Source organism: Hemicordylus capensis, chromosome 4 (genome assembly GCF_027244095.1).
Source record: "Hemicordylus capensis ecotype Gifberg chromosome 4, rHemCap1.1.pri, whole genome shotgun sequence".
NCBI classification, from domain to species: domain Eukaryota; kingdom Metazoa; phylum Chordata; class Lepidosauria; order Squamata; family Cordylidae; genus Hemicordylus; species Hemicordylus capensis.
In genome coordinates, this window is record NC_069660.1 from 191,686,127 (window position 1) to 191,710,515 (window position 24,389).

The 24,389-nt window shown below is 44.4% G+C and overlaps 2 protein-coding genes across 12 annotated transcripts in view; one reads left to right on the forward strand and one right to left on the reverse strand.

Annotated features, from left to right (window-relative positions):
* The window catches only part of CDH18 (cadherin 18), an 896,981-nt gene that overhangs the window by 779,469 nt on the left and 93,123 nt on the right, over positions 1-24,389 (reverse strand). The gene's annotated exons all lie outside the window — the stretch shown is intronic.
* Positions 10,064-24,389, forward strand: part of LOC128322537 (uncharacterized) — a 184,862-nt gene continuing 170,536 nt past the window's right edge. For 4 of the 6 annotated variants that reach the window (XM_053243971.1, XM_053243972.1, XM_053243970.1 and 1 more), the window contains exon 1: positions 10,470-10,751. In XM_053243971.1, coding sequence (XP_053099946.1) covers positions 10,707-10,751 — 45 coding nt within the window. In that variant the 5' untranslated portion in view covers positions 10,470-10,706. Of the gene's footprint in view, positions 10,399-10,469; positions 10,752-19,475; positions 19,521-24,389 lie in introns of those variants that run through there. The other 2 variants (XM_053243965.1, XM_053243966.1) reach the window with 2 other exon arrangements.

Sequence of the window (24,389 nt, forward strand, 5' to 3'; positions counted from 1 at the left end):
GCAAGATGGGCTGCCATAAATGACAATGAGCTCTGTTTACATGTGGAATGCCTGCCTGATCTTAACCTTAATTGTGATGGGCAGTCAAACCAGCATGAACCTAGTGTGTCTGCCTCATTCATATTTAATTGTGTGTAGTGTAGGCTCTGCTATTTCAGACCCAGAAACCGAAGGGGGTGGAACTTTGATACTAGATGGTGGTTCCTCTTTGACTGGGGTGAGTCCAGTGTCACCCAGAGGGTCAGAGATTGTAGGTGTCATTGCCCCTGTAGACATTTATATGTGGCATTTGGGGGAAGCACTGTGAGTTATACAGAAGTATCAGACAGAATTTCAACAGGTACCCCTGTATCTTGTGATGGGGAAATCTTCAACTCCTGTTGCATTTCTGCCTGTGCATTTATTATAGTAGGTAGGCCTTGTAGCAACATATCGGGCAAAAATTCATCAGGCTCATCTCCAGCAAGTGATTAAATTTCACTGATTGAACTTCTGCCTGAATGCAATCCTCCCAAGCCCAATGGAGCTGAAATACCAAGGCAAAATGTAGGTGCATGGTGCCTAATTTGTATAATTACACACTCATAGGGGCTTTTCTTACGATCACAAAAATTGGGCTAGGAAAATCCTAGCCCGATTTTTGTGATCATAAGAACCACCGGGCTCGCAGCCGAGCCCAGTGGTTCTGGAGCGGCTCACCCGCTCCTGTAGCCCACCCCTTAGCCCGGGTTTGTGGAGCGAGCGCTCCGCAAACCCAGGTTATCTGCTTGTGAGTAGCCCCCCGGCCGGGAGGCTTAAAAGCAGCCTCCCGGCTCGGGGGTCTCCCCAGTATGCCCTGCGCGTACAGAAGTTAAGGTGATCACTTTAATCTGCAATTTTAACCTGCAGCTAATCTGTTGGCTGCAATTTAGGGTACAGGTGAAAAGTACCCTTTTAAAGATATAGGTGAAAATGTACCTTCATTCTCACCTTAAATATTTTTTTCAAAATTATCTTTTTAAAAATGTTCTATGAGCATAAACATACATTTCCAAAGGCTGCATTTAGTTCAGCCATGTCTAAACAATACATTCAGTCAATTTTCTTAGCTTTTGACTGAAATTACAAAACTGACAATTTATCGAAGTTCATAAAGATTGTAGTTCATTTGAACATAATGAAAGTCATCAAAAACTGCCAGCCCTGAAAAGTACACTAATAAAAGCCAACAACCAGACAAGACTTTAAAGCTTTTGATTTTAGCATAATTATTTTTGATGTTTATGTTTATTGCTTATTTGTTCTGTCATTTGGCATTGATAGGTACTCACTCATAGCTTTATGCAATGCAACTCAAATACTCAGCTTAAGGCTAATCCTACTTCATAACACCCATTATAGTACCTCTCAGAATTACTAGACAATGTCCTGAAGCTGACAATAACAGCCACAATAAAGGCAATGTTGGAGATACAGAAACACATACTGTCCATATGCAATTAATTTCTTAACCCATGCAATTCTTTCATTCAGGAAGCAGAAGAGGTCTTAATAAACCCCTTGTCCAAATTCCAGTGACAGGACTTCCTAAACATAAATCATCTTCTTTTATTAAAGACCAAAGCAGAAGGTTCTACAACCTTCCTAGGCAGTATGCTTCATTGCTCAACTGTTCTGGCAATTAAAAATATTTTCTGTCATCCTATTTCAGTTTGTTGGCTGCAATTTAATAAGATCTGAATTGCTTTGCTACACCGGAATAAGACCTAGTTTTTGCTGTGGAAGTAAACTTTTGTCATGAGTTGTACCACTGGATGGACCCACAGAAAACCTATTTTTATATGGAGAAGCATTCAGTCACAATATAAAGTGTCTGAAGTGGTACAGTCACAGGCAGGGGCAGATCCTATCTACTGGCAAATAGGGATGTGCACGGAACTGCTGTGGGGAGCTCTTTAAGGGCGGGGGAGGGTATACTTACCCCCCCGCATTTCCCCCACTGGCGCCTTCGTTTAGTAAAGCTTTGGGGGCGGCAGGATACCTCCCTGCTGCCCCTTCCCCCAGTCGTTGGCAAAAGGCTTCACAAAGCCTTTTGCGCATGTGCATGTTGCGTGCACACGTCACGTCTCTGAGATGCGCGTGCACACGTGACATGGAGACGTGACGTGCGCGCACGACATGCACACGCGCAAAAGGCTTTCTGAAGCCTTTTGCCGATGACTGGGGGAAGGGGCGGCAGGGAGGTATCCTGCCACCCCAAAAGCTTTACTAAACGAAGGTGCCGGTGGGGAAAACACGGTGGGGGGGGTAAGTACACCCTCCCCCGCCCTTAAAGAGCCCCCCACAGCAGTGCCAGACCGCCAGACTGCCCTCAAGTCTGGACCAGTTTGGAGGCCTTCAAAATGGCCTCCGGACCGGTCTGGGTTCATCCCTACTGGCAAAGTGGGTGGTGCTCACCTTAAATTTATCATCCAGTGGTGTTGTCTCTGCCTCCATTTTGTGTGCCTCCTGCCTCCCTCTGTTGTTCTCATCCCTCTGTTGTTCTCTGCTGCTCTTGCTAGCAGCCTGCTGCTGGTTTAAGCATTTTCAGGTGGCGATGGTAGCACAAACATCAAAGAATGAACAAAAAGCCCCAGTTCTTTTATTATATCAATTTTAACAAGGTAGGATCTAATAAGCATGCTCACTTTTGTTTTTGCAAAGTGGGCAGTCCTGGGACTGCCCTATAAACCAATCAAATAGGGACTAGGGCTGATTGACTTCTCAGGCAGCCAGTTGGAATACCCAGAGCATGGGGAAGTCTTTTACTCAGAAGAATCCAATTGCCATTTTGGTTAGGGAGCAGGAAGTCTGGCTGGTTGTTGGTAAGTCTGATCTTTTATTGGCTCCTTTGTTTGGAGGGGAGGGATGCAACCTCTGCTTTCTCTCCCTTGATCAGATCTGTATGCAACACATTATGGCCCATTCCCATAATGACATGCCATAAAACATTGGAAGGAACAGCAAACTGTAAGACTGATCTAATTAAAATAGAAATTGCTATTGCTGGGGACACCCTGACCCCAACATTAAACCCAGAATTACCAACCCAGAATTGTGTAGAATTCAGGCCTGTGTCTAAATTCAATTTTCTTAAGTAATCAATTAATGCCTGAATGCCTGAATTCAGATGAACTGACCAGGGCATACACCCAGACCTCAGGACTGCCTGGTAATTGATTTGTGAAGGCAGGGGAAATCTAGCATTGTTTATCAGTGTTTGTGAAACTCACAAGAGACACAATGGGTCAGGCTTGATTACGGCTCTCACACTGCTAAAATTAACTTGCTCTCTGGTAACCCCCTTACCTCGCTGAGAGGATGCTTCTGCCTTAGTCAAATATATTGATTAACTAGCCTCAAACATGCACCCCTTTTTGATGTTACTTTGAACATGCTTTTGTTATAATTGCACACTAGATAGATGTACACAATAAGTAATTTAATTGCTCTCACACAAATAGATCTGATTCTTTCACTAACTTCTCTGACCTTTAAAATTCTTGGGACCAAGAGAGGCAAATTTACTTTGGAAATGACAATAGAACAATGCTCTGCTAAAAGGAGATGAACTGAGATCCTGTGTTCCCTGACTGACCAAATATCCTGAGCTAATTTTAATAATTAAAAGACAATACCAAGAGGATAATAGGAATGGACACCTTTTGTGATCCAGGAGACTCTATGGACATCAAAGGATGAAACCACTATAAGGAGGGAGTCTCTGGACATGGCAAATTAGCAATCTTCACCTACAAGCAATACTTGCTCATGAGTGATCCCAGAGTTTGCTGCCCAAGCCGCGGGGCTAAAAGCAGGAACTCTTTCCAGGGAGAAGGGACTGTCTGTTGACCTCTGCTGCACAGTGAGAAGTCAAGACTCCCCAGCCATGGCAGTCCCAGCAATATTTGCCTAACCAGCAGATCTTGCTCATGAGCGCATCCCCAGTGCTTGCTGTCTAGCCGCACAGTTAGCAGAGGCCTGAAACCTGCAGACAAGAGGCTGCTCAGTGATTCTTGCCACGGGGCAAAGAATCAATGGCTACCTCTGTCTGTGAAATCCAGTGCCAGCTCCTTGCACCTGAAGCCTGCATCACTCTCAAGTTCCAGCAATGAACAAATCCTTTGAAGCCTTCTTCGTGAACCTGGTGAGATGCCTATTCAATGCACAGCCTAGCCTGCTCCACAGTCCCCACTTCCCTCCTCCCCACTGATCACTGCCATCCCCTTCCTAAGCCTTCCCTTCCTCCTTCTTCTCTCTGTTTCTCTCTAAATGCTTTATTAGGATTTATTAGACAGCTGTAATTATTGATTGCACACACCTATGATAGCTAGGCACACTGCATTACACCATGAATCAGAGACATGTTTAATTTAGATGACCTGTTTGAATTTTATCCTGATGAGCAACTTTCTATAATAAAGTCCATTGAATTATTTAGGAGTGTTTTGGTCTTCTTTCTACCTTTGTGCTCAGACTATACATGGTGACCGTATAAAAAGAACTGGTCACTTTGTGACACTGGTGAAGCCAGCCTAGCTTCATATGCTAGCTCCTGAGCATATCTAGTATACAAATCAGGCTTGGTTCACAACACTATAAGAAGTCATAAAGTTCTTTTAGAGAATATGCATGGATTTCTGAGTCCAAATTGCTTTTTAAATAATTGCAGAAGTGGTTTTCCATGTGGGTGTGGCGTAGAGAAGGAATGGATTCGATTGGAAGGGGAAAAAATTTTTTTAATCCATTTGCTATGCAGGTAGTTAACCAGCTATTTTTTTGCATTGTGGCCAGTATCTGCAACATTAATATTTACACTGGGGTTATGGTTCATTGGGCAAGGATTAAGGAAGTGATCTCTATTAAAAAAAATTTGTTGTTTGCTAGGATCGACACACAGGCTAAGTGATGGGCACCCAAGGCAGGCAGAGAGTGGCACCTAGCTATTCATGGATAGGGTCTCCCCCATGCATCTTTGCTCCCCATGGTGTCCTCTAAGTTACAGGAGATGGTTCACAGTTGCAGCAAGCATCAATGAAAACCTGTGATTTTTCTATTATTTATGCATGCATTTTTGAAATAGGCAGACAGAGCTGCCCTTGTAACTTCAGAAAGCATTTGGTATCTGCTTTACCTGTTCTTTATATAGATTTATTTACTTTTACATGTATAGACTGTGCTTCTTCCAAGAAGCTCAGAGTGGTGCACATGGTTGCATTTATCCTCCCAACAGCCCAACAAGTTATGCTGAGAGATGTGACTGTCTCAGAGTCACCCAGTGAGTTTCATGGCTGAATGGGGATTTGAACTTGGGTTTCCCCAATCTAGTCCAGCACACTAATCACTGTACCTCTCTGGCTCAGAGTTCTTCCTTCTTCTTGTTGTTGTTTATTATTAGTATTCATTTTTGAAATAATGAGGCAGACATTGCTGCCCTGGTGACTTCAGAATGCATTTACTCTCCACAGAAGCAGCCTTGTGGCTTGTACAGTTCTTTTCCTGGGTCTGTGTGTGCTTGTTTTTTGATCCTGCTGTGTTAAAAACAAATCTACACACTATGGTCCTTTTTTGTATTCCTCTGTATCTCTGCTGATGAGCAATTGTGATTTGTGTGTGTGCATGTGTGTGTTTGTATTTTGGTTCCACTTGTTTGCTACAAATCTACTCTTTGCCAGTTATTGCTTATTATTATTATTATTATTATTATTATTATTATTACATTTATATCCCGCTCTCCTCCAAGGAGCCCAGAGCGGTGTACTACATGCTTGAGTTTCTCTTTCGCAACAACCCTGTGAAGTAGGCTAGGCTGAGAGAGAAGTGACTGGCCCAGAGTCACCCAGCTAGTTTCATGGCTGAATGGGGATTTGAACTCGGGTCTCCCCGATCCTAGTCCAGCACTCTAACCACTACACCACGCTGGCTCTCCTCTAAGGCACCAGCCTGGTCCTGGCTCCACCTCCACAGCTGCCCACAACTGGCTCTACCTGTCACCTGCCCTGCCTAGCACCCGCCCGCCCCCCACCCAGTCCCAGGAACCAGCAGCCCCTACTGGTCATGAGTTTATATGTCCTAGGCCAAAGGTCATAAGACCTTTGATTATGAAGGTTCATAAGAGGAGCCCTGCTGGATCAGATTAAATATTTAGACAAATATCCTCTTTCTCACAGAGGCTAAACAGATTCCTTTGTGAAGCCTATAAGCAGGACGTAAAGACAATAATGTTCCTCTCCCTCTGAGTCTCCCTTGCAACTGGTATTCAAAGGCATACTGCCTCTGAACCTGGATGATCCACATAGCCAAAATGTCTAATGTTCAGGGATAGATTTGTCCTCTATGAATTTGTGGCATCTTTAAATTTGTACAGACATTATAATATAAGCAGTTTTATTTTCTGTTCCTGCCCTCATAATCCTATAGATTTTGGCTTTTTCACTGCTACCTCGCACCGGATTAATATTTTCATTGAGCTTTCTACCACAACCCCAAGCAGGATCTCTTCCTACTTAGTCACTAATAGTTCATACTTGGTTTGTGTATATGTAAAGCTAGGGGTTGTTTTTTTTGTCCAAATGTGAATTACTTTATGCTGAATTTGCAGTCAGTTCCTTCAGTCTGTAGGGATTTAGAGCTCTTTGCAATCAGTTTTGCTTTTCACCACTCTGAATAGATTGGTGTCATCTGCAAATGTAGCCACTTCATTGCTTCAGATGATGGTATGCCCTTGCACCAAAGAGTTTGGATACTGCCTAATGAAAATTACTGTTGAGTAAACATGTGTAGCAGAAAAGTGCTCAACATTTGAACTTACTAGGCACAATCCTGCCAAAGTGAAGCACTTTTAAGACCTGTTGATTTTAATAGGAAAGTTAAACACAGTCAATTGAATATACTTGGGGAGAAAGGAGAGTACCTGTGAATGGAACATCTAGCCCAGGCTTTCACAAGCTGTGACTAAGTAGCATGCTCAGTCAAGCTCCTGCTTTTGCTTCTTGTTCGGAACTACAAAGACAGGGGCAAGAAGCCATAATACATAGCTGAGGGGCTCCTTCTAACGTGGCTGGTCACAAGTCTAGCAGTTCTGTTCTAGCCTTGCAGTTCAGAAAAGGGAGGGGGTATCTGTGATGATGCAAATAAGCGTCCTCCTACCATTCAAGATACATATTCTAATAAAACATGTTGGTAAAGAAATTGTATAGCATAGTAGTGAAGGGTATAAGCAGTGAACCGGGAAGTCCCTGGTTCCAGTCCTAATGCTATCATTAATGAGGAAGGTGGCCTAAGACTAATCACTATTTCTCAGCCCCAGCCTTTAATTAATTAATAATGGTCTGTCCTACAGAGCTGTAAGAATGGGTGAGATAATGGATGTGAAACTATTTGAGCACTCAGGAAGTTCTGCCTATGGCTATGATTATTAATTTTGGCCATGTGTATAATTATGGCTCTATTATTTCTTACATTTTAGTGTATTTTATGATCAATATGTTTTTATTCTTTATATGTTAGCTGCTCTGAGGTGGCAGGATGTAAGTAACCTGCAGGAAGCTGATAAATTTTGTAATGCGCTTTTTTGCCATTTTAGAAACAGACTACTGGTAAACCTGAAGTGTAGAAATCTCAGATAAAATATAAAAACCACGGGAGCCCAGCAATTTCAGATGCAAGTGCTGCTTTACAATATATCTGCATTCTGCTGAATATCAGCCATTGGTAGTACCTTTGCTGGAAAAACACAACAAAGAAGAATGAATGTTGTTACTGGCCTGATATATTCACTCATTTTCTTCTACTGTTCCCCCTCCACTCTTCAGTTGTTCCTCTTTTTTTTTCTTGGCCCTTTCCAGCTGCTCGGGCTGAATAGCTTGTTTATCACAGACAACAAAACTCCTTGTGTATTCTTTAATTACTTTCGCCTCCTCCATCTGATAAATAGGAGGGGCATGAAACTATTTCAGACAGGATTTTTAATGTTTCATAGTTATGAATGTCCAATGACTGAGGCAGTATCTAGATACAATTTCAAAAAGAGCTGGAAACTTCATGATCCATATGGACAGATAATCAAAGTGCTTGTGAGCAAGTGTACTTGGTACTTGATACAGGTACTTGGGGTAACCTGAAGATTTGTCAGTCTTGAAAAAATCTGGGGGGCGGAACCCTAAGGGGGCCCAAACTCTTTAAAACTCACCATGTTAGTCAATGAGAGAGCCAGCGTGGTGTAGTGGCTAGAGTGCTGGACTAGGACTGAGGAGACCTGAGTTCAAATCCCCATTCAGCCATGAAAACTAGCTGGGTGACTCTGGGCCAGTCACTTCTCTCTCAGCCTAACCTACTTCACAGGGTTGTTGTGAGGAGAAACCTAAGTATGTAGTACACCGCTCTGGGCTCCTTGGAGGAAGAGCGGGATTTAAAATATAAATAAAGGAATAAAGGAATGGGATGGAATGTTCAGGCACAGCATACAATTAACAGACAAGCAGTTGGGTCAAACAAATGCAACTCTCTGGCGAGGTCGGGGGGGGGGAGGACTTTAACAAAGTGAGTAGGATTTCTCAGCTTGAAGAATTCTCCCTCAAGTCCCTTTTGCTTCTGAGCTCCTTGCCAGAAATGTGGTGTATATATGTGATTAAGAAAAAAGATCATGGCAGCAAATGGGAGAGCCATTCACAAGGGCTAATTCTCATCCCAGCTTCGCATTCCTCTTAATGAACTTAGCATTGATCTTCAACAGTCCTACAGGAGAGAGCCTGACAAACGCCTTCCCCTTCCTCTGTATGTAAATAATGGATGGGGCATGCGGAAGCCTACAGCTTTTCCAGCCTCTCCCGAATATTCTGGTAGGTTGCAAAAAGTTTCTGAGTTCACCAACCTTTTATTCCTCTTATTTAAAGCTGTATTTTTAATAAGGCTCATTCAGCCGAAACATGTTTTTCTAGCTGAAGTGCAGAGCTATTAGTATTGAGTACTTTCTCAGTCATGCATTAAGGACAGAACAATTCCCCAAAGCTTGACTGAAATAAGGCGAAAGCTCCGTGTGTAGCATATACATACACTGCATCTATTTTTCATTACTATTTCCACCCCCTGCCTCCCACTCTACCCCACCTCCATTCTCTATCTCTTGGTATTAGCTTTACATTCTGCCCCATTTCTCACCCTATTTTCTAAGAAATTCTTCCCTGCTTTTTGTAAATCCCAAGCAGAACATCAAGCTGCTGAGGTGGCAAAGGAAACCGCCAACCTGATCTCTGAAGAGGCTCCCTCCTTCTTGCCCATCAAAGTGGAGCTTGGTGAATGCAGGAAATTCTGCATGCTTCTGTTTCAGTTGCTCGAAACCTATGCAGCAGAAATGTGTGGAACCCCTGAGTAGTTGTGCTAGCCTAGTTGAAATTATTTTTCCTTCCCTTGAGGAACTTCAGAATTCTGCTTTAGGTGAAATTCAGTCTCAGTGCTAGTACATAGAGAAAAGCAAGCCTCATCCATCATGTATCACAGGCTCATAACAACATGGCACAAAATTCTGATCTACTTCCTAAGATACTTGTACAGACTGGTATTTTGTATTTACAGTATTAGATATTCTGTTTTGCAGAACATCAGCAAAGCTAAGGTGCATACCACACTCATCCTTTAGACTTGCTTACACAACCAGTCATGATGGCAGAACAATCCTTTCCTTAACCCATCTCATTCTCTTATTGGTATATGCAATCACATAATCAACCAGAGATTAATCAAGCTGAACAGAGGGAAAGTGTATTTAGACTCAATGGGCACTGGTAGCATCTAGGATAATTAGTCATGGCCAGGGGCATAACGATAGGGGGGCAGGGGGCATGTGCCCTGGGCGCCACTTTGGTAGGGGGCACCAAAAAGTGCCCCCGCCGATCCCCTGCCTTTCCCGTTTGTTTGTTTTTAGCCCAGCAGCAGTCAAGTGAAGAGCAGTCCGCTCCGTACAGTCCGCGTGGTGGCGCCCCCTCCCCCCGGTCACGGCGCCGCCCCCGCCCCCACCCCCCCATTGCTCGGCTCTGGCGCGCGGGCGCCTAAAGTTTGCACTGCAGTGCAGTGCCTGCCTGCTTGCCTTCGGACCTCTTCGTCGACTCTCAATCTTCGTCACAGTAAATATCAGGAAGGACAGCAAGTACTCCGCTCACTCCTCGCCCCGCCACCAGTCGCGCATGCGTGGTGGTGTCCTCCTCCCAGCTCGCCGCCTGCAGCACGTGGACTTTGCGTGCGTCAGCGATGAGGCAGGGAGTCGGACTTGGAGCGTTTCTGCTGCTGCCTGAGGCTGAGCACAAGGAGGAGGACAAGGAGCGGAGGAAGCAGGAAGGGGATTCAAGTTAACGCATAACAACATAAAGCAGCAAGGAGGACAAGGTGTGTGAACTTGGTCGGGGGCAGGCTTGGCATTGCGCTTGGCTAGGGGCACACATGCTTTTGCTGGGATGTGGGGTGGGGGGCAGCAGCTGGCGCGGGTGACCTGATCTCACCACTCCGACAGTTGAAGAGGCGGCGGCAGCCTGCCCCAGCCCTTCCCCTTTCCCCCTAGCCTGAGCCAGATATGTCTCTGTGTGTGTTTTTTTTAAAAAAATGTTTTTTCCCTTCAGATTTTTTTTGGGGGGAGGAAGGGGGAAGTTGAGGGAAACAGGTTGGCTGGCTTGCATGCGTGCAGCTCATGAATCAAAATGGTGGCCGCCAGCCCCCGCCCCCATTGTTATGTTAAATCCCATGTAAGTCCCTGCCAGCTCGTCTGTGTCTCTCTTGGGGGTCGAGTAGGTGGCGCCAGGGGCGTAACTATAGGGGGGCAGGGGGCAGGTGCCCCGGGCACCACCCCGGCGGGTCACGTGGGGGGCACCAAAAAGTGACTTCCCCCCGCACCCCCCTGGATTGCCCGCCAAGTGTGGCAGCGTGCATGCGGTGGCATTGGCGATGGCCTGTAGCGGGCCAAGCAGCAGCGCGGCGGGTCGCCCGCGGTGTTGGCATGGCCTGTACCGGGCCGAGCGGTGGTGCGGCGGATCGCCCGCCGAGGACTACTGCAGAGTGGCGCAGCGCCGGGCCAGCAGGCAGGCTCGGCGCCGCTCTGCAGTAGTCCTTGGCAGGCGATCCGCTGCGCCGCCGCTCGGCCCAGTACAGGCCATGCCAACGCCGCGGGCGACCCGCCGCGCTGCCTCTCGGCCCACTACAGGCCATCGCCAATGCCGCGGGCGACCCACCGCGCCGCTGCTCGGCCCGCTACAGGCCATCGCCAATGCTGCCGCCCGCCGGCTGCCGAATCGCCGCCGAATCGCCGCTGCCAGGTATGTGGGGGCCGAGGGGATGGGGGGGCGTGATTTCAGGGCCTGCCAGCCCTGGGCGCCGTTTCCCCCCGATACACCACTGGGAGGCGGCGTGGCTCGGGGGGCTGGGGAAGGGGCCCCTGACTTTCAGGCTGTGGCAGCAGCAGCAACAGCAGCAGCATGTCCCAACAACACTCCCCACCCCATGGCTGGCTGGCAGGCAGCCGCAGCACCTCGCGAGAAGGAAGTTGCTCAGATGTGGCTAAGAGCAGTCTCAAAGTTCTCTCTCTTCTCTTCCGTCCCTCTCCCCTTTGTGTGAGAAAGCAGAGAAAACAATAGCGTCGTTCGTCCCAACTCTCTCCTCCATGGTTAATCTGCAATGCTGGCTAGACGTGATTGCAGGCTGATAATGACAGCCTCCTAGGAAAGAGAGACTGAGTTTGCATGTGAGGGGGAGAGAGCAGAGTCGCTCAGGGAATCATTTTGAAAGCAAGCGAGAGAAGAAGCAAAACTTTCTTTTCATGTTCCTCCTGTGCTGGTGGGTTGTTATTTTTTCATTGCTGCTGTAACTGGAAACTAGTGAGATCTGTTGTTTGCAAGTGGCCAGTTTTCCTTTACCACCACAGTCCGACCCCATCCTTTTTGCTTTCTGGTTGTTCCTTACCAGCCTTTTGTTCACCTCCCAAAGATCTGCTGGGGGGGAAAGAGGGCCCACGAAAAGGAGAAGGAGGGAGAGAGGGAGCGTGAAAGGAAGGAGAGGCAAGTAGGAGGACAGAGTGTTCCAACACCACCACCCCATTCCAAACGCCCACCTTGTTGGATGCTCAATATTAATCACAGGGCTTAGTAACTTTCCCCTTCACCTCCAAACGCTCCACCCTCATACAGCTTGATCAAAATATGCTCCCAGAAGTTGTCTGGTGGTGGATTCAGAAGTTTGTTTTCTCCCCGAGAGAAGTGATGCATTCCATAGTTCACAGGATTTACAAAGGAAAACACACCACCAACAAGCTTTTAGGAATGTGTTGCAGGGGTGCTGCTGTTTTTATGAGACATGAGTTTGAGTGTGTAATGGGGAAATTGAGGAAAGTTAATCAAAGGCTTTTTGCTTCAGTTCAGGCTACAATTATCCTAAACACGCTTACTAGAGAGTAAGACTCAGTGGGACTCACTTCTGAGTAAACATGATTAAGGTGAATGATTTGTGCATTTCCTCCTTTTCTGGATTAGTGCAAGTGCATAACTATTGTATTGTGATGTTTTTGGTTCCTTCCTGTAGGATGCTTTAGAATGCTTTACCATGTATGTGTGTGTACAGATCAGAAAAGTACAAAAGTGGATGTGTTTCAGTGCCAGCAGGTACAAAATGAAGCATTTGCTAAATTCGTTTAATGGGATGGTGAGGATTGTTATGAGATTAATGGGATTATTAATGGGCCAGTGTGTTTAGCTTAAAAACTAGATTTTTTCACACACACCTTTCTCCCTCCCAAATTAAATAGTTGGTTCCTTTTAATAAAGTCTGAACATGCCTGGTTCTAGGGGGCATGTGTTGGAAATGGACATTGGGGATAAATAATTGCTGTGGGTGGGGTGGTTTTGATTTTTTTTTAAGTATAACTAAATTGAATTACATTAAATTAAATCTTTTTAAAGATTGAGAAATGTGCGTAGAGCTTCCTGATAGTCTAGACCAGGGGTCCTCAAACTTCGTTCTCCAGATGTTGTTGGACTACAACTCCCATTATCCCCGACACAATGGCAAAAGACAGCGGATGATGGGAGTTATAGTGCAATAGCAGATTCAGGAGTGGGAAACCGCTTCTGCAGAGCTTCAGAAGCAGTGGAAAACTCCCTCCAATCTTTTTAGTTCATTTGTACTGGCAAGGCTTTCAACTTGATTCCCCCCCCCCTTGATTTTTCACGTATGCGTGTATATTTGAGGTTTCTATGGGGAAATGCATTATTGTTCAGAAATGAAAATATGTTTTAAATGTTCTGACAGTGTGAAAACTGTTATCAGGAGATATATCTTGGCAGTGTGAAAACTGTTAACAGGAGATATGTATTTGTATTTTGTATTTTTACATTTATATCTCGCTCCTCCTCCAAAGAGCCTAGAGCGGTGTACTACATACTTAGGTTTCTCTTTCACAACAACCCTGTGAAGTAGGTTAGACTGAGAGAGAAGTGACTGGCCCAGAGTCACCCAGCTAGTTTTATGGCTGAATGGGGATTTGAATTCGGGTCTCCCCAGTCCTAGTGCAGCACTCTAACCACTACACCACACTGGCTCTCTCTTCGTCTTAAAATCGATATCTCTTCAATATCTCTTCATCTTAAAATCTGAAGAGCAAGCCTTATTTAAAAGTTGGAAAAAATTTAGGGTATGTAAATAGGCTGATGTGGATACCAAATTAGCTTCTATGCTGAAAAATAATAAACAGTTTTTAAAATTGTTTTAATTATGTCAATGTTTTAATGTTAATATTATGGTAAAACACAAGTTTTCTGAAAGATGCGTGTCAGATGGGGGGGGGGGGGAGGCGCAATTTCAGTGCTTGCCTAGACGCCATTTTCCCTAATTACGCCTCTGGTCATGGCTAAGTTTCATTGAAATTAATCAGACTTGGGTTAGTCATGATTAACTTTTTTCATTGATTTCTAAGATATGCCAGGTCTGACTCGGTATAAGGAAGTATGGGAGGAGAGCTGGTCTTGTGGTAGCAAGCACGAATAGTCCTATTTGCTAAACAGGGTCCACCATGGTTTGCATTAGGGAGACATGTGTGAGCACTGTAAGATATTCCCCTCAGGGGATGGGGCTGCTCTGGGAAGAGCACCTGCATGCTTACATGCAGAACGTTCCAAGTTCCCTCCCTGGTATCTCCAAGATAAGGCTGAGAAAAACTCCTGTCTTCAGCCTTGCAGAAGCCACTGCTGGTCTGTGTGGACAACTACAACAAATATTTATATGCCACATTTCAACAAAAGTTTCCAAAGTGGTTTACACAGAGAAATAATAAGTCAGTCAGTCAGTCAGTCAGTAAATAAAAAAATAAATAAGAAAGATGGATCCCTGTCCCCAAATGGCTCACAATTTATTTATTTTTTTGGGGGGGGGGACATAAGGTAGACACAAGCAACAGTCACTGTAGGGGTACTGTGCAGGGGGTGAATTTCATTTCATTTCATTTATTTATTTATTTATTTATTTATTTATTTATTTATTTATTTGATTGATTGATTGATTGATTGATTGATTGATTGATTGATTTTTATACCGCACTTCTGAACTGGCTCAGGGCGGAATAGAGCCAGTTGTTCTCCCCCTGCTAAATAAAGAGAACCACCACTTTGAAAAGGTGCCTCTTTGTCCAGTACTGAGCTAGATAGACCAATGGTCTGACTCGGTATACGGCAGCTTTCTGAGTTCCTATGACTAACTAGTTGGGATGCGGCCTCTCCCCCGCCCCCCAATTTATTTTTTATTAATTTCTATATAAAGCTCCACCTAAAAGTCAAAACAGTGATATTTAGGGGGGAAGTGCAGATTTCAAAATTCAGTGGAAGCACACAGTGATGCATAAGGCAGGCTCATTGAGATGCATTACAGGCCATGCAAAGGTGGTGCTCATGGTCCCCCTAATCCCTCCTTTCTTTTCCCCTTAATGCTCCAGCATAATACATATATACCATCATGATCATCAGTTTTATTACGGCCATTGGCCAGCAAAAATACATATATACATATAATTAAAAATATTATTAATAATAATATTTCATAGCACAAAGCATTCCAGCTAAGGAAACTGTATTTTTCAATATTTTCCCCCCTTCCTCCTGGTTTCACACAAAGTGAATTTGATAGGGGGAGAGTAATAGGGATGACCACAAATCGATTTTTAAAATTTAATTTGTGCCCCAAACAAATCACCTCTGATTTGTTTTGAATCCAAATCTACCCCCTCCAAATCACCCCATGTTCGATTTGTATTTGCATTGATTCAATTTGGATTTGGACCATTTCAGACCACTTAACAAGGTCCTAGGAGCACCAAATTTGGGTGGGTACCACCTACCACACAAATTTCAAGGCATTGGGACACTTGGTTGATTTTTAATGATTTTTTAAAATAGTTTTTACTGATGTTGAACATTTCCACCATAGCAAACAATGCAGATTCGAAGTTGCCATATTCTAACCACAAAAAGGTTTCCCAGCTTTCACTTTTTTTAAAAAAAAGCTAAGCTCTAGCCCTTGTAGAAGTGGAGTTATGGAGCAAAATGTGCAGTCGTTATTTTTCAAGTGCTTGAATTCTTTGGTGTATAATAACCTTTCCTCATAATGAATCCCTATGACGATTCATTGCACACCTTCATTTCTTCTGTTGATTTTGACTGCCATGGGATAGTGCTAACTATCAACTGCCATATGCCAGCTACACCCGCGCCCCTCACCTGCAAGGCAGTGGGGTAATTTTAATTTTTAGGAATATTGAAATGTTTAGATTCTTTGGTGTCTAATAACTATTCTTCATAATGAATCCCTAAGAGAATTCATTTTACACCTTCGTTTCTTCTGTTCATTTTGACCCCACTACTTTGCAGGTGGGGGTGTGGGAACTAGTGGCATCCCATGCTCCAACTACCCCGCAACCCACAAGGGTACTCAGTTTATATTTTAGGAATTTTTGAGGTGTTCAGACTCTTTGGTGTGTAATGAATCCTCATAGGGATTCATTATGAGGAAAGGTTATTAGACACCAAAGAGCCTAAACACTTGAAAAAATCCTAGAACATAAACTGAGTAGCACCCCACTGCCTTATGGGTGGGAGTAGGGATGTGCAAACAGGTTCAGGGGTTCGATGGTTTGTTGATTGATTGAAATCAAATCAGGTGCGATTAGATTTGTACCCAAATCTAGCCCATGTACCACAGGGGTGATTTGTTTTGTCTTCAAATCACCCAAATCCTCTAGATTTGGGTACAAATCGATATGTACCCAAATCAATTTGCACATCCCTAGAGAGTACGCCGCCCCTCAGAAATGTGTCTCGACACTGAACACTGTATGCAAGTGATCTCAAAGTTGACATGTGCATTGGGATTTTCTGCCTGTGTAAATAAGGGTTGTGTTGATTTAGAAATATGATCCTAAATCAGTCTCCAGAGAATCAGCCTCAGGTAGCCACAAACTCTGTCAAGGGCCTTGTGTAGCCTTTTCCTTTGTTTGAATTTGCCATCACTTGTTTGGCGCTGATGAGGGCTGGGGGAGAGGGAGATCTTACTTCCTCTCCCAGCCCACTTTCCTCTTCTTACTCTGAAAAGGGAATGCATACCATGCATGGACCTTGCCCTAAGTCTGCATCTGGGTGTGTGGTGTGTTTGACACGCTACAGCCTGTGGAGGTAGGCTGCTGAACAAGTGTGAGGAAAGAGAATATACCTTTTTCCCCCATTGGGAAATGTGTAGGCTCCAGATGTGGGGAGAGCACATACATCTCCCCCTAATGACAAGGGGGAGATGCACAAGTTCCCCCTTTCTCACTTGTAGCAGGCAGCAGAAATGCAACTTCATGCTACTACATCCCCTCAAACAGGGGTCAGCAACCTATGGGACGTGGGTCAAAAGTGGCACATGCAATGATTTTGAGTGTCACTCACTGAAATACCACAAAGCCAACTTTCGAAGCAAGAAGCCTCCACCCTGTGGTGTTCTGAAAAACACGCTGGCACTGCTTGCAAATGTGCAGAGCCTCCATGGCCCCTAAGCACAGTACCATTAATGTAGCAATGTAGCTTCCATTGGAGCTCTCACTCACCAAGCAGCTGCTAGCATCAGGCATGGTTACAGTTTCTCTCACTCTCCTTCTATGCATATCACTAGCTACCAGATCCCTGCAGCTCCCTTTTCTCGCCAATCCTTTCATGCATGGGACCACCCAATCTCTGCACATGCACAGAGAGCTCATTCTCACAACCTTATGGGGGTGGGTTGGAGGGAAGGCACACTCCTACTTCATACCTCCCAGACAACCAGAGCCTCCTTTGGTCTCTGCAGGTCATGTGTCCATACAAAGGCTGCAGCAGTGTTCTCCATTGCTGAAATTGGGAGATGACACTTTCACATATACCACAATGCATTGTGGGAGCAGTGGAAAGGCAGCCCTTAGTGCTGCAGCAACTCTACTCTCCCTGGCCCTAAAGCTACAGGACTCTATGGTAAACATGGCTGCCAGCTGCCTGAGAGCAGTTTAAAACCATGTAGCAGTGCAGACAACCAAAAAAGAAGGTAGGATGGGCTCGGTTTTCCTTCTACCTCACATTTAACCTGTGTAGCGGATCTGGGCTACGCAGGTTCGGAGTTGCTGTGTCAGGAGGCCTCCCAGCTCCCCAGATGACCACAGATTCCAGGGTTAAAATCCTCCTACCAGAAATCTGTGGTCATGAGAACAGGCTGGGGGTGGAGAGTGTGTGTAATATTGATTTTTCATTTTATTTAACATATTTCTGTACCACCCAAAATTTGCATCTCTGGGTGGTTTAGACTTAAAATCATTCAAACATTAAAATCATTAACATTAAAATCAGTTAATAACCCAACATTGAAAGTATTAAAACTATAAATCTAACTTTAAACCTGAGTGAATAAATATGTCTCCAGTGCCTTTTTAAAAGTTGCCAGAGATGGGAAGGCTCTTATTTCAACAGGGAGCATATTCCAAAGCCCAGGGGCAGCAACGGAGAAGGTGGCAGCCGCAGACGAACCTCCCCATGTGAACTTAACAGGCAATGGGGCTCATGGTGAAGAAGACATTATCTTAAATACCCAGGGCCTAAGCTGTTTAGGGTTTTATAGAGCTTTAAGGCAGTGACCATTTAGCAAGTCAGAGCAAGGCAGTATGCAGGGAGTGTGTGCATGGCTGAGCCACACGTTGATGAGTAAGAACTGATGAGTAAAAGGTTGTGAAGGAAGGGAATGGAGGGGATCCAGGAGCTACTGGAAAGGTAGCTCCATTCACCTAGCTTTCCTCACACAGCTCGCTCCTAGATTAAAAGTAAATTTGTCAAGGCCTGATATATAGAGAAACCATCTATGTTAAAATGTATTACTGGCATGAGAAACCTTGAATTAGAGTGCATAAATGAAAGGCTTCTGAAAGACTGCCGAACACTGCCCTAAAGTGCTAACATGAGAAGAGGCTCTTAATGTAAGCACATATGCCTAAGCAGGAAATGGTCTGGTCGGGGCTGAAGTATTGTGCGGCAGTAGCAGATGAACCATGCCCCACATATTAATACAGAAGTCGTGTTATACTAATTCTATCCAGGAGAAGCTTTTCCCTTGTTTCCTGCACTTATGGCAAATGGCATACACAAGTAACACCGCCTCCAAAAAAGGCTCCAGATGTGGGGAGAGCACATACATCTCCCCCTAATGACAAGGGGGAGATGCACAAGTTCCCCCTTTCTCACTTGTAGCAGGCAGCAGAAATGCAACTTCATGCTACTACATCCCCTCAAACAGGGGTCAGCAACCTATGGGACGTGGGTCAAAAGTGGCACATGCAATGATTTTGAGTGTCACTCACTGAAATACCACAAAGCCAACTTTCGAAGCAAGAAGCCTCCACCCTGTGGTGTTCTGAAAAACACGCTGGCACTGCTTGCAAATGTGCAGAGCCTCCATGGCCCCTAAGCACAGTACCATTAATGTAGCAATGTAGCTTCCATTGGAGCTCTCACTCACCAAGCAGCTGCTAGCATCAGGCATGGTTACAGTTTCTCTCACTCTCCTTCTATGCATATCACTAGCTACCAGATCCCTGCAGCTCCCTTTTCTCGCCAATCCTTTCATGCATGGGACCACCCAATCTCTGCACATGCACAGAGAGCTCATTCTCACAACCTTATGGGGGTGGGTTGGAGGGAAGGCACACTCCTACTTCATACCTCCCAGACAACCAGAGCCTCCTTTGGTCTCTGCAGGTCATGTGTCCATACAAAGGCTGCAGCAGTGTTCTCCATTGCTGAAATTGGGAGATGACACTTTCACATATACCACAATGCATTGTGGGAGCAGTGGAAAGGCAGCCCTTAGTGCTGCAGCAACTCTACTCTCCCTGGCCCTAAAGCTACAGGACTCTATGGTAAACATGGCTGCCAGCTGCCTGAGAGCAGTTTAAAACCATGTAGCAGTGCAGACAACCAAAAAAGAAGGTAGGATGGGCTCGGTTTTCCTTCTACCTCACATTTAACCTGTGTAGCGGATCTGGGCTACGCAGGTTCGGAGTTGCTGTGTCAGGAGGCCTCCCAGCTCCCCAGATGACCACAGATTCCAGGGTTAAAATCCTCCTACCAGAAATCTGTGGTCATGAGAACAGGCTGGGGGTGGAGAGTGTGTGTAATATTGATTTTTCATTTTATTTAACATATTTCTGTACCACCCAAAATTTGCATCTCTGGGTGGTTTAGACTTAAAATCATTCAAACATTAAAATCATTAACATTAAAATCAGTTAATAACCCAACATTGAAAGTATTAAAACTATAAATCTAACTTTAAACCTGAGTGAATAAATATGTCTCCAGTGCCTTTTTAAAAGTTGCCAGAGATGGGAAGGCTCTTATTTCAACAGGGAGCATATTCCAAAGCCCAGGGGCAGCAACGGAGAAGGTGGCAGCCGCAGACGAACCTCCCCATGTGAACTTAACAGGCAATGGGGCTCATGGTGAAGAAGACATTATCTTAAATACCCAGGGCCTAAGCTGTTTAGGGTTTTATAGAGCTTTAAGGCAGTGACCATTTAGCAAGTCAGAGCAAGGCAGTATGCAGGGAGTGTGTGCATGGCTGAGCCACACGTTGATGAGTAAGAACTGATGAGTAAAAGGTTGTGAAGGAAGGGAATGGAGGGGATCCAGGAGCTACTGGAAAGGTAGCTCCATTCACCTAGCTTTCCTCACACAGCTCGCTCCTAGATTAAAAGTAAATTTGTCAAGGCCTGATATATAGAGAAACCATCTATGTTAAAATGTATTACTGGCATGAGAAACCTTGAATTAGAGTGCATAAATGAAAGGCTTCTGAAAGACTGCCGAACACTGCCCTAAAGTGCTAACATGAGAAGAGGCTCTTAATGTAAGCACATATGCCTAAGCAGGAAATGGTCTGGTCGGGGCTGAAGTATTGTGCGGCAGTAGCAGATGAACCATGCCCCACATATTAATACAGAAGTCGTGTTATACTAATTCTATCCAGGAGAAGCTTTTCCCTTGTTTCCTGCACTTATGGCAAATGGCATACACAAGTAACACCGCCTCCAAAAAAGAGCACCGTGAATATCCAAGATTAAACTTTCTGCAAATGAAAATAGTCTGGGTTTTTTTTTGTTTTGTTTTTGTTTTTAATTATTTAGGAACATAGGAAACTGCCATATACTGAGTCAGACCATTGGTCTATCTAGCTCAGTATTGTCTTCACAGACTGGCAGCGGCTTCTCCAAGGTTGCAGGCAGGAATCTCTCTCAGCCCTATCTTGGAGAAGCCAAGGAGGGAACTTGGAATCGAGATTCTCTTCCAAGAGCAGCTTCATCCCCTGAGGGGAATATCTTGCAGTGCTCACACATCAAGTCTCCCATTCATATGCAACCAGGGCAGACCCTGCTTAGCTATGGGGACAAGTCCTGCTTGCTACCACAAGACCAGCTCTCCTCTAATTATTCAATTATGAGATTTATATGCTGCCATTCTTCATGTGTGAATTCATAACAGCTTACAACAAATTCCTTATGAACCCACAATAAAGCACAATAAAACTCAAATTCTACAATTATAAAAGCACAGTATAAGAGACAAGAATTAAAACAGAGCAGTCGGAGACAAGTATGTATATAGTGAAGAGCAGGCTTGATGACATAAGAAAGGCCAACTTTTGTTTAAAATGAAACAGGGAAACCTAAAATCAAGAGGCAGGGATTTCCAAGGGGCTGTGGAGGCTCTGAGAAGGCTTGTCCATATATCACAAAAAATCATGCTTCAAAAGGTGGAGGGATACACAAGAGAGACTCTCTATATAATCTCAAGGGCCAGGCAGAACTGTTGCACATTTAAGTCAACTGAACATAATGGGGAAGGATACTCAACAGCAGGCCAGTGGCAAACTATAATATACCCAGCCAGCAGCACACATTGAGATTATCAAGAGAGGTCCGTCTCTGTATGCCGCCAGCTCATCTGGCAGTGACTCGGGAATGGGCCTTCTCTGTAGTCACTCCTAGGCTGTGGAATGTGCTCCCTATATACGCATTTGTGGTTTAACATCTTTGCTAGCCTTCTTAAGACACATTTTTTTCAGCCAGGCTTTTCGTAATCTTTGAATCTTTTAAATGTTTTAATTGCTGTTTTGAATAGCCTTTTTGTCTTTATTTTTGTGAACCACCTAGAGCCTTTGGAGTCAGTTTAAAAAGTGTCCAGAGGTTCAATCTGCTCATTCTTCTTGGTGCCTCTTGGCGATATTACAGGATTTTTTGTGATTTTTAGCAAATTTTTGTATTCCCCCCCTTATTTTTAGGTCTTTTTGTGGTTGTGGTTCCCCTAACCCCCTGTTTCCCATAGATTTTAATGCCTCGCCAACCACGAATTTGCCAAAGTTTGGCAGAACGGAACCCTAGCAGTTGGCGAGGGATGACTGTACTTAGACAATATGGATGCATAACAGTCAGTCTCTGAATTTTTAAATGAGGACCGAAGCAGAATAATTTTATGAACCCAAGCAGACCAACTAAGAAAGAAAGAAAAAAGCCCTGCTCTTGCAAAAACAGCAGATCTAATTTTGTGAGTAATTGTTCCGATCATATGATGCCACTTTTGTGGCAAGGCCAAAAAAAAAAAAAAAAAACCACCTGTGGAAAATGTAGGGAAGATTTTTCACATCCCTACTTCTAAGACTTGGCAGAATGATGGTGCTTCAGGTCTGCTGCCTCTCCCAACTAGCCTTCAAAGTCTCTGCCTCTGATTCTTTACAAAATAAATCATAATATTTGATGATTTATTGGCCCATCCTGCCCAATTGTCAGGAAGATGCGCTAATTTTGCTTTAATCTTAACATGAGATAAGGCATTGCCCATCTGGGAACTGTTTGCAATGAAATAACACAATTGAGGGACAGGCCATTAAACCAATTCTGCACGCGTAAGAAGGAAGACCCATTGTAATTACACAAAGGAACACTCACAGCACAATGTTCACTCTTTATCTTATTAAATGTCCCTACGGGTTGTGTTGTAAAAACATTTAGACTCTTAAAAACAAAACAAAAAACCAGTGAGCATAAATCAAATACATTAATATGTGGCATTTATATAGCACCACTCATCGGAGAAGCTCCAACTGCTTTACAAACATTAATTACATATTTCCCTTTGAGGTAGAGAGGCTTTATTACAGCCACTTAACAACTGAGAGGCACAAAAGCTCAAGGTCATGCACAGAGTTAGCAACAGAATCCAAGGGCCGTGTGATAAGGTATATTCTGTACTGTGGAATGGAATCCCAAGAACAAAATATAAGCATGCATTGTGGCAGTTATGAATGGATAGAGAGAATTCTTTTCTTTCTCTATTTGCAATGCTTAGAAGTTGAGGTCACCCAAAAATGGTTTGCAGGAGATTCAGGACTGCAAAGAAAGTCAGACATTGAAGAGTCATGCATTGGGGTTATGGCCGACAGCTCTGATGGCTTTTAAAAAGGATTGGACACATTCATGGAGAGAAAGGTCTGTTAGCCACTATTGACAGCTAAACAGAACCTCTAGCAGTATTTATGAGTTTCGAATGCTAGGGGCAATGAAAGGATGACCATCACCTTCATGCCCCACTTGAGAGCTTCTATGGATATCTGGCTGGCTGCTATGAGAAGAGATGGAACACTGGACTAGAACGTTTATCTGATCCAGCAAGGCAGTTTTTAGGGGTGCCAGTGGGTATAACACATGGCTTTGCCCTACAGAGTACAAGCAACTGATGACTGGATGGCCTGTACACATTGCAATATGGATGACAAAACCACTAGGGGTGTGCATTTTGGAATTTTCTTGTTTCGATTTGTATCCGAATCGAAACACCCCCGTTTTGTTTTGTACCCAAATTTTCTGAATCCGAATCAGCCCTAATTTTGTTTTGTAGCCGAATTTTCCGAATCCAAATATGAATCCATTTGGATTTTTAAAAAGGGTCCCAGGGCAAAAAGAATGGGTGGTGGTGGTAGTGTCCAATGGGTGGAAGCTACCACCCAAATTTCAAAGGAATTAGGCAAAGGGCTGATTTTTTTGTGAATTTTTAAAGTTTACACATCTTTAAGAATTTTCCCATAGGGAATAATGGGGATTCCAGCAAATGTATCACTTCAAATCAAGGGGAAAGGGATGACCCAGAGCAGAGTGTGGTGGGTGGTAGTGCCCAATGGGGGCAAGAAAACTTCCAGAATTATCTCAAAAGAATTAGGAACATAGGAAACTGCCATATACTGAATCAGACCATTGGTCTATCTAGCTCAGTATTGTCTTCACAGACTGGCAGCGGCTTCTCCGAGGTTGCAGGCAGGAATCTCTCTCAGCCCTATCTTGGAGAAGCCAGGGAGGGAACTTGAAACCTTCTGCTCTTCCCAAAGTGGCTTCATCCCCTGAGGGGAATATCTTCCAGTGCTCACACATCAAGTCTCCCATTTATATAGAGCCCCTGGTGGCGCAGTGGTAAAAACTGCCGCCCTGTAACCAGAAGGTTACAAGTTCGATCCTGACCAGGGGCTCAAGGTTGACTCAGCCTTCCATCCTTCCGAGGTCAGTAAAATGAGTACCCAGAATGTTGGGGGGCAATATGCTAAATCATTGTAAACCGCTTAGAGAGCTTCCAGCTATAGAGCGGTATATAAATGTAAGTGCTATTGCTATTGCTATATGCAACCAGGGCAGATCCTGCTTAGCTATGGAGACAAGTCATGCTCAACCACAAGACCAGTTCTCCTCTCCATTGGGCAAAGGGCTGATCTTTTGTGAATTGTTGAAGTTTACGTGTCTTTTAAGATTTCTCCCA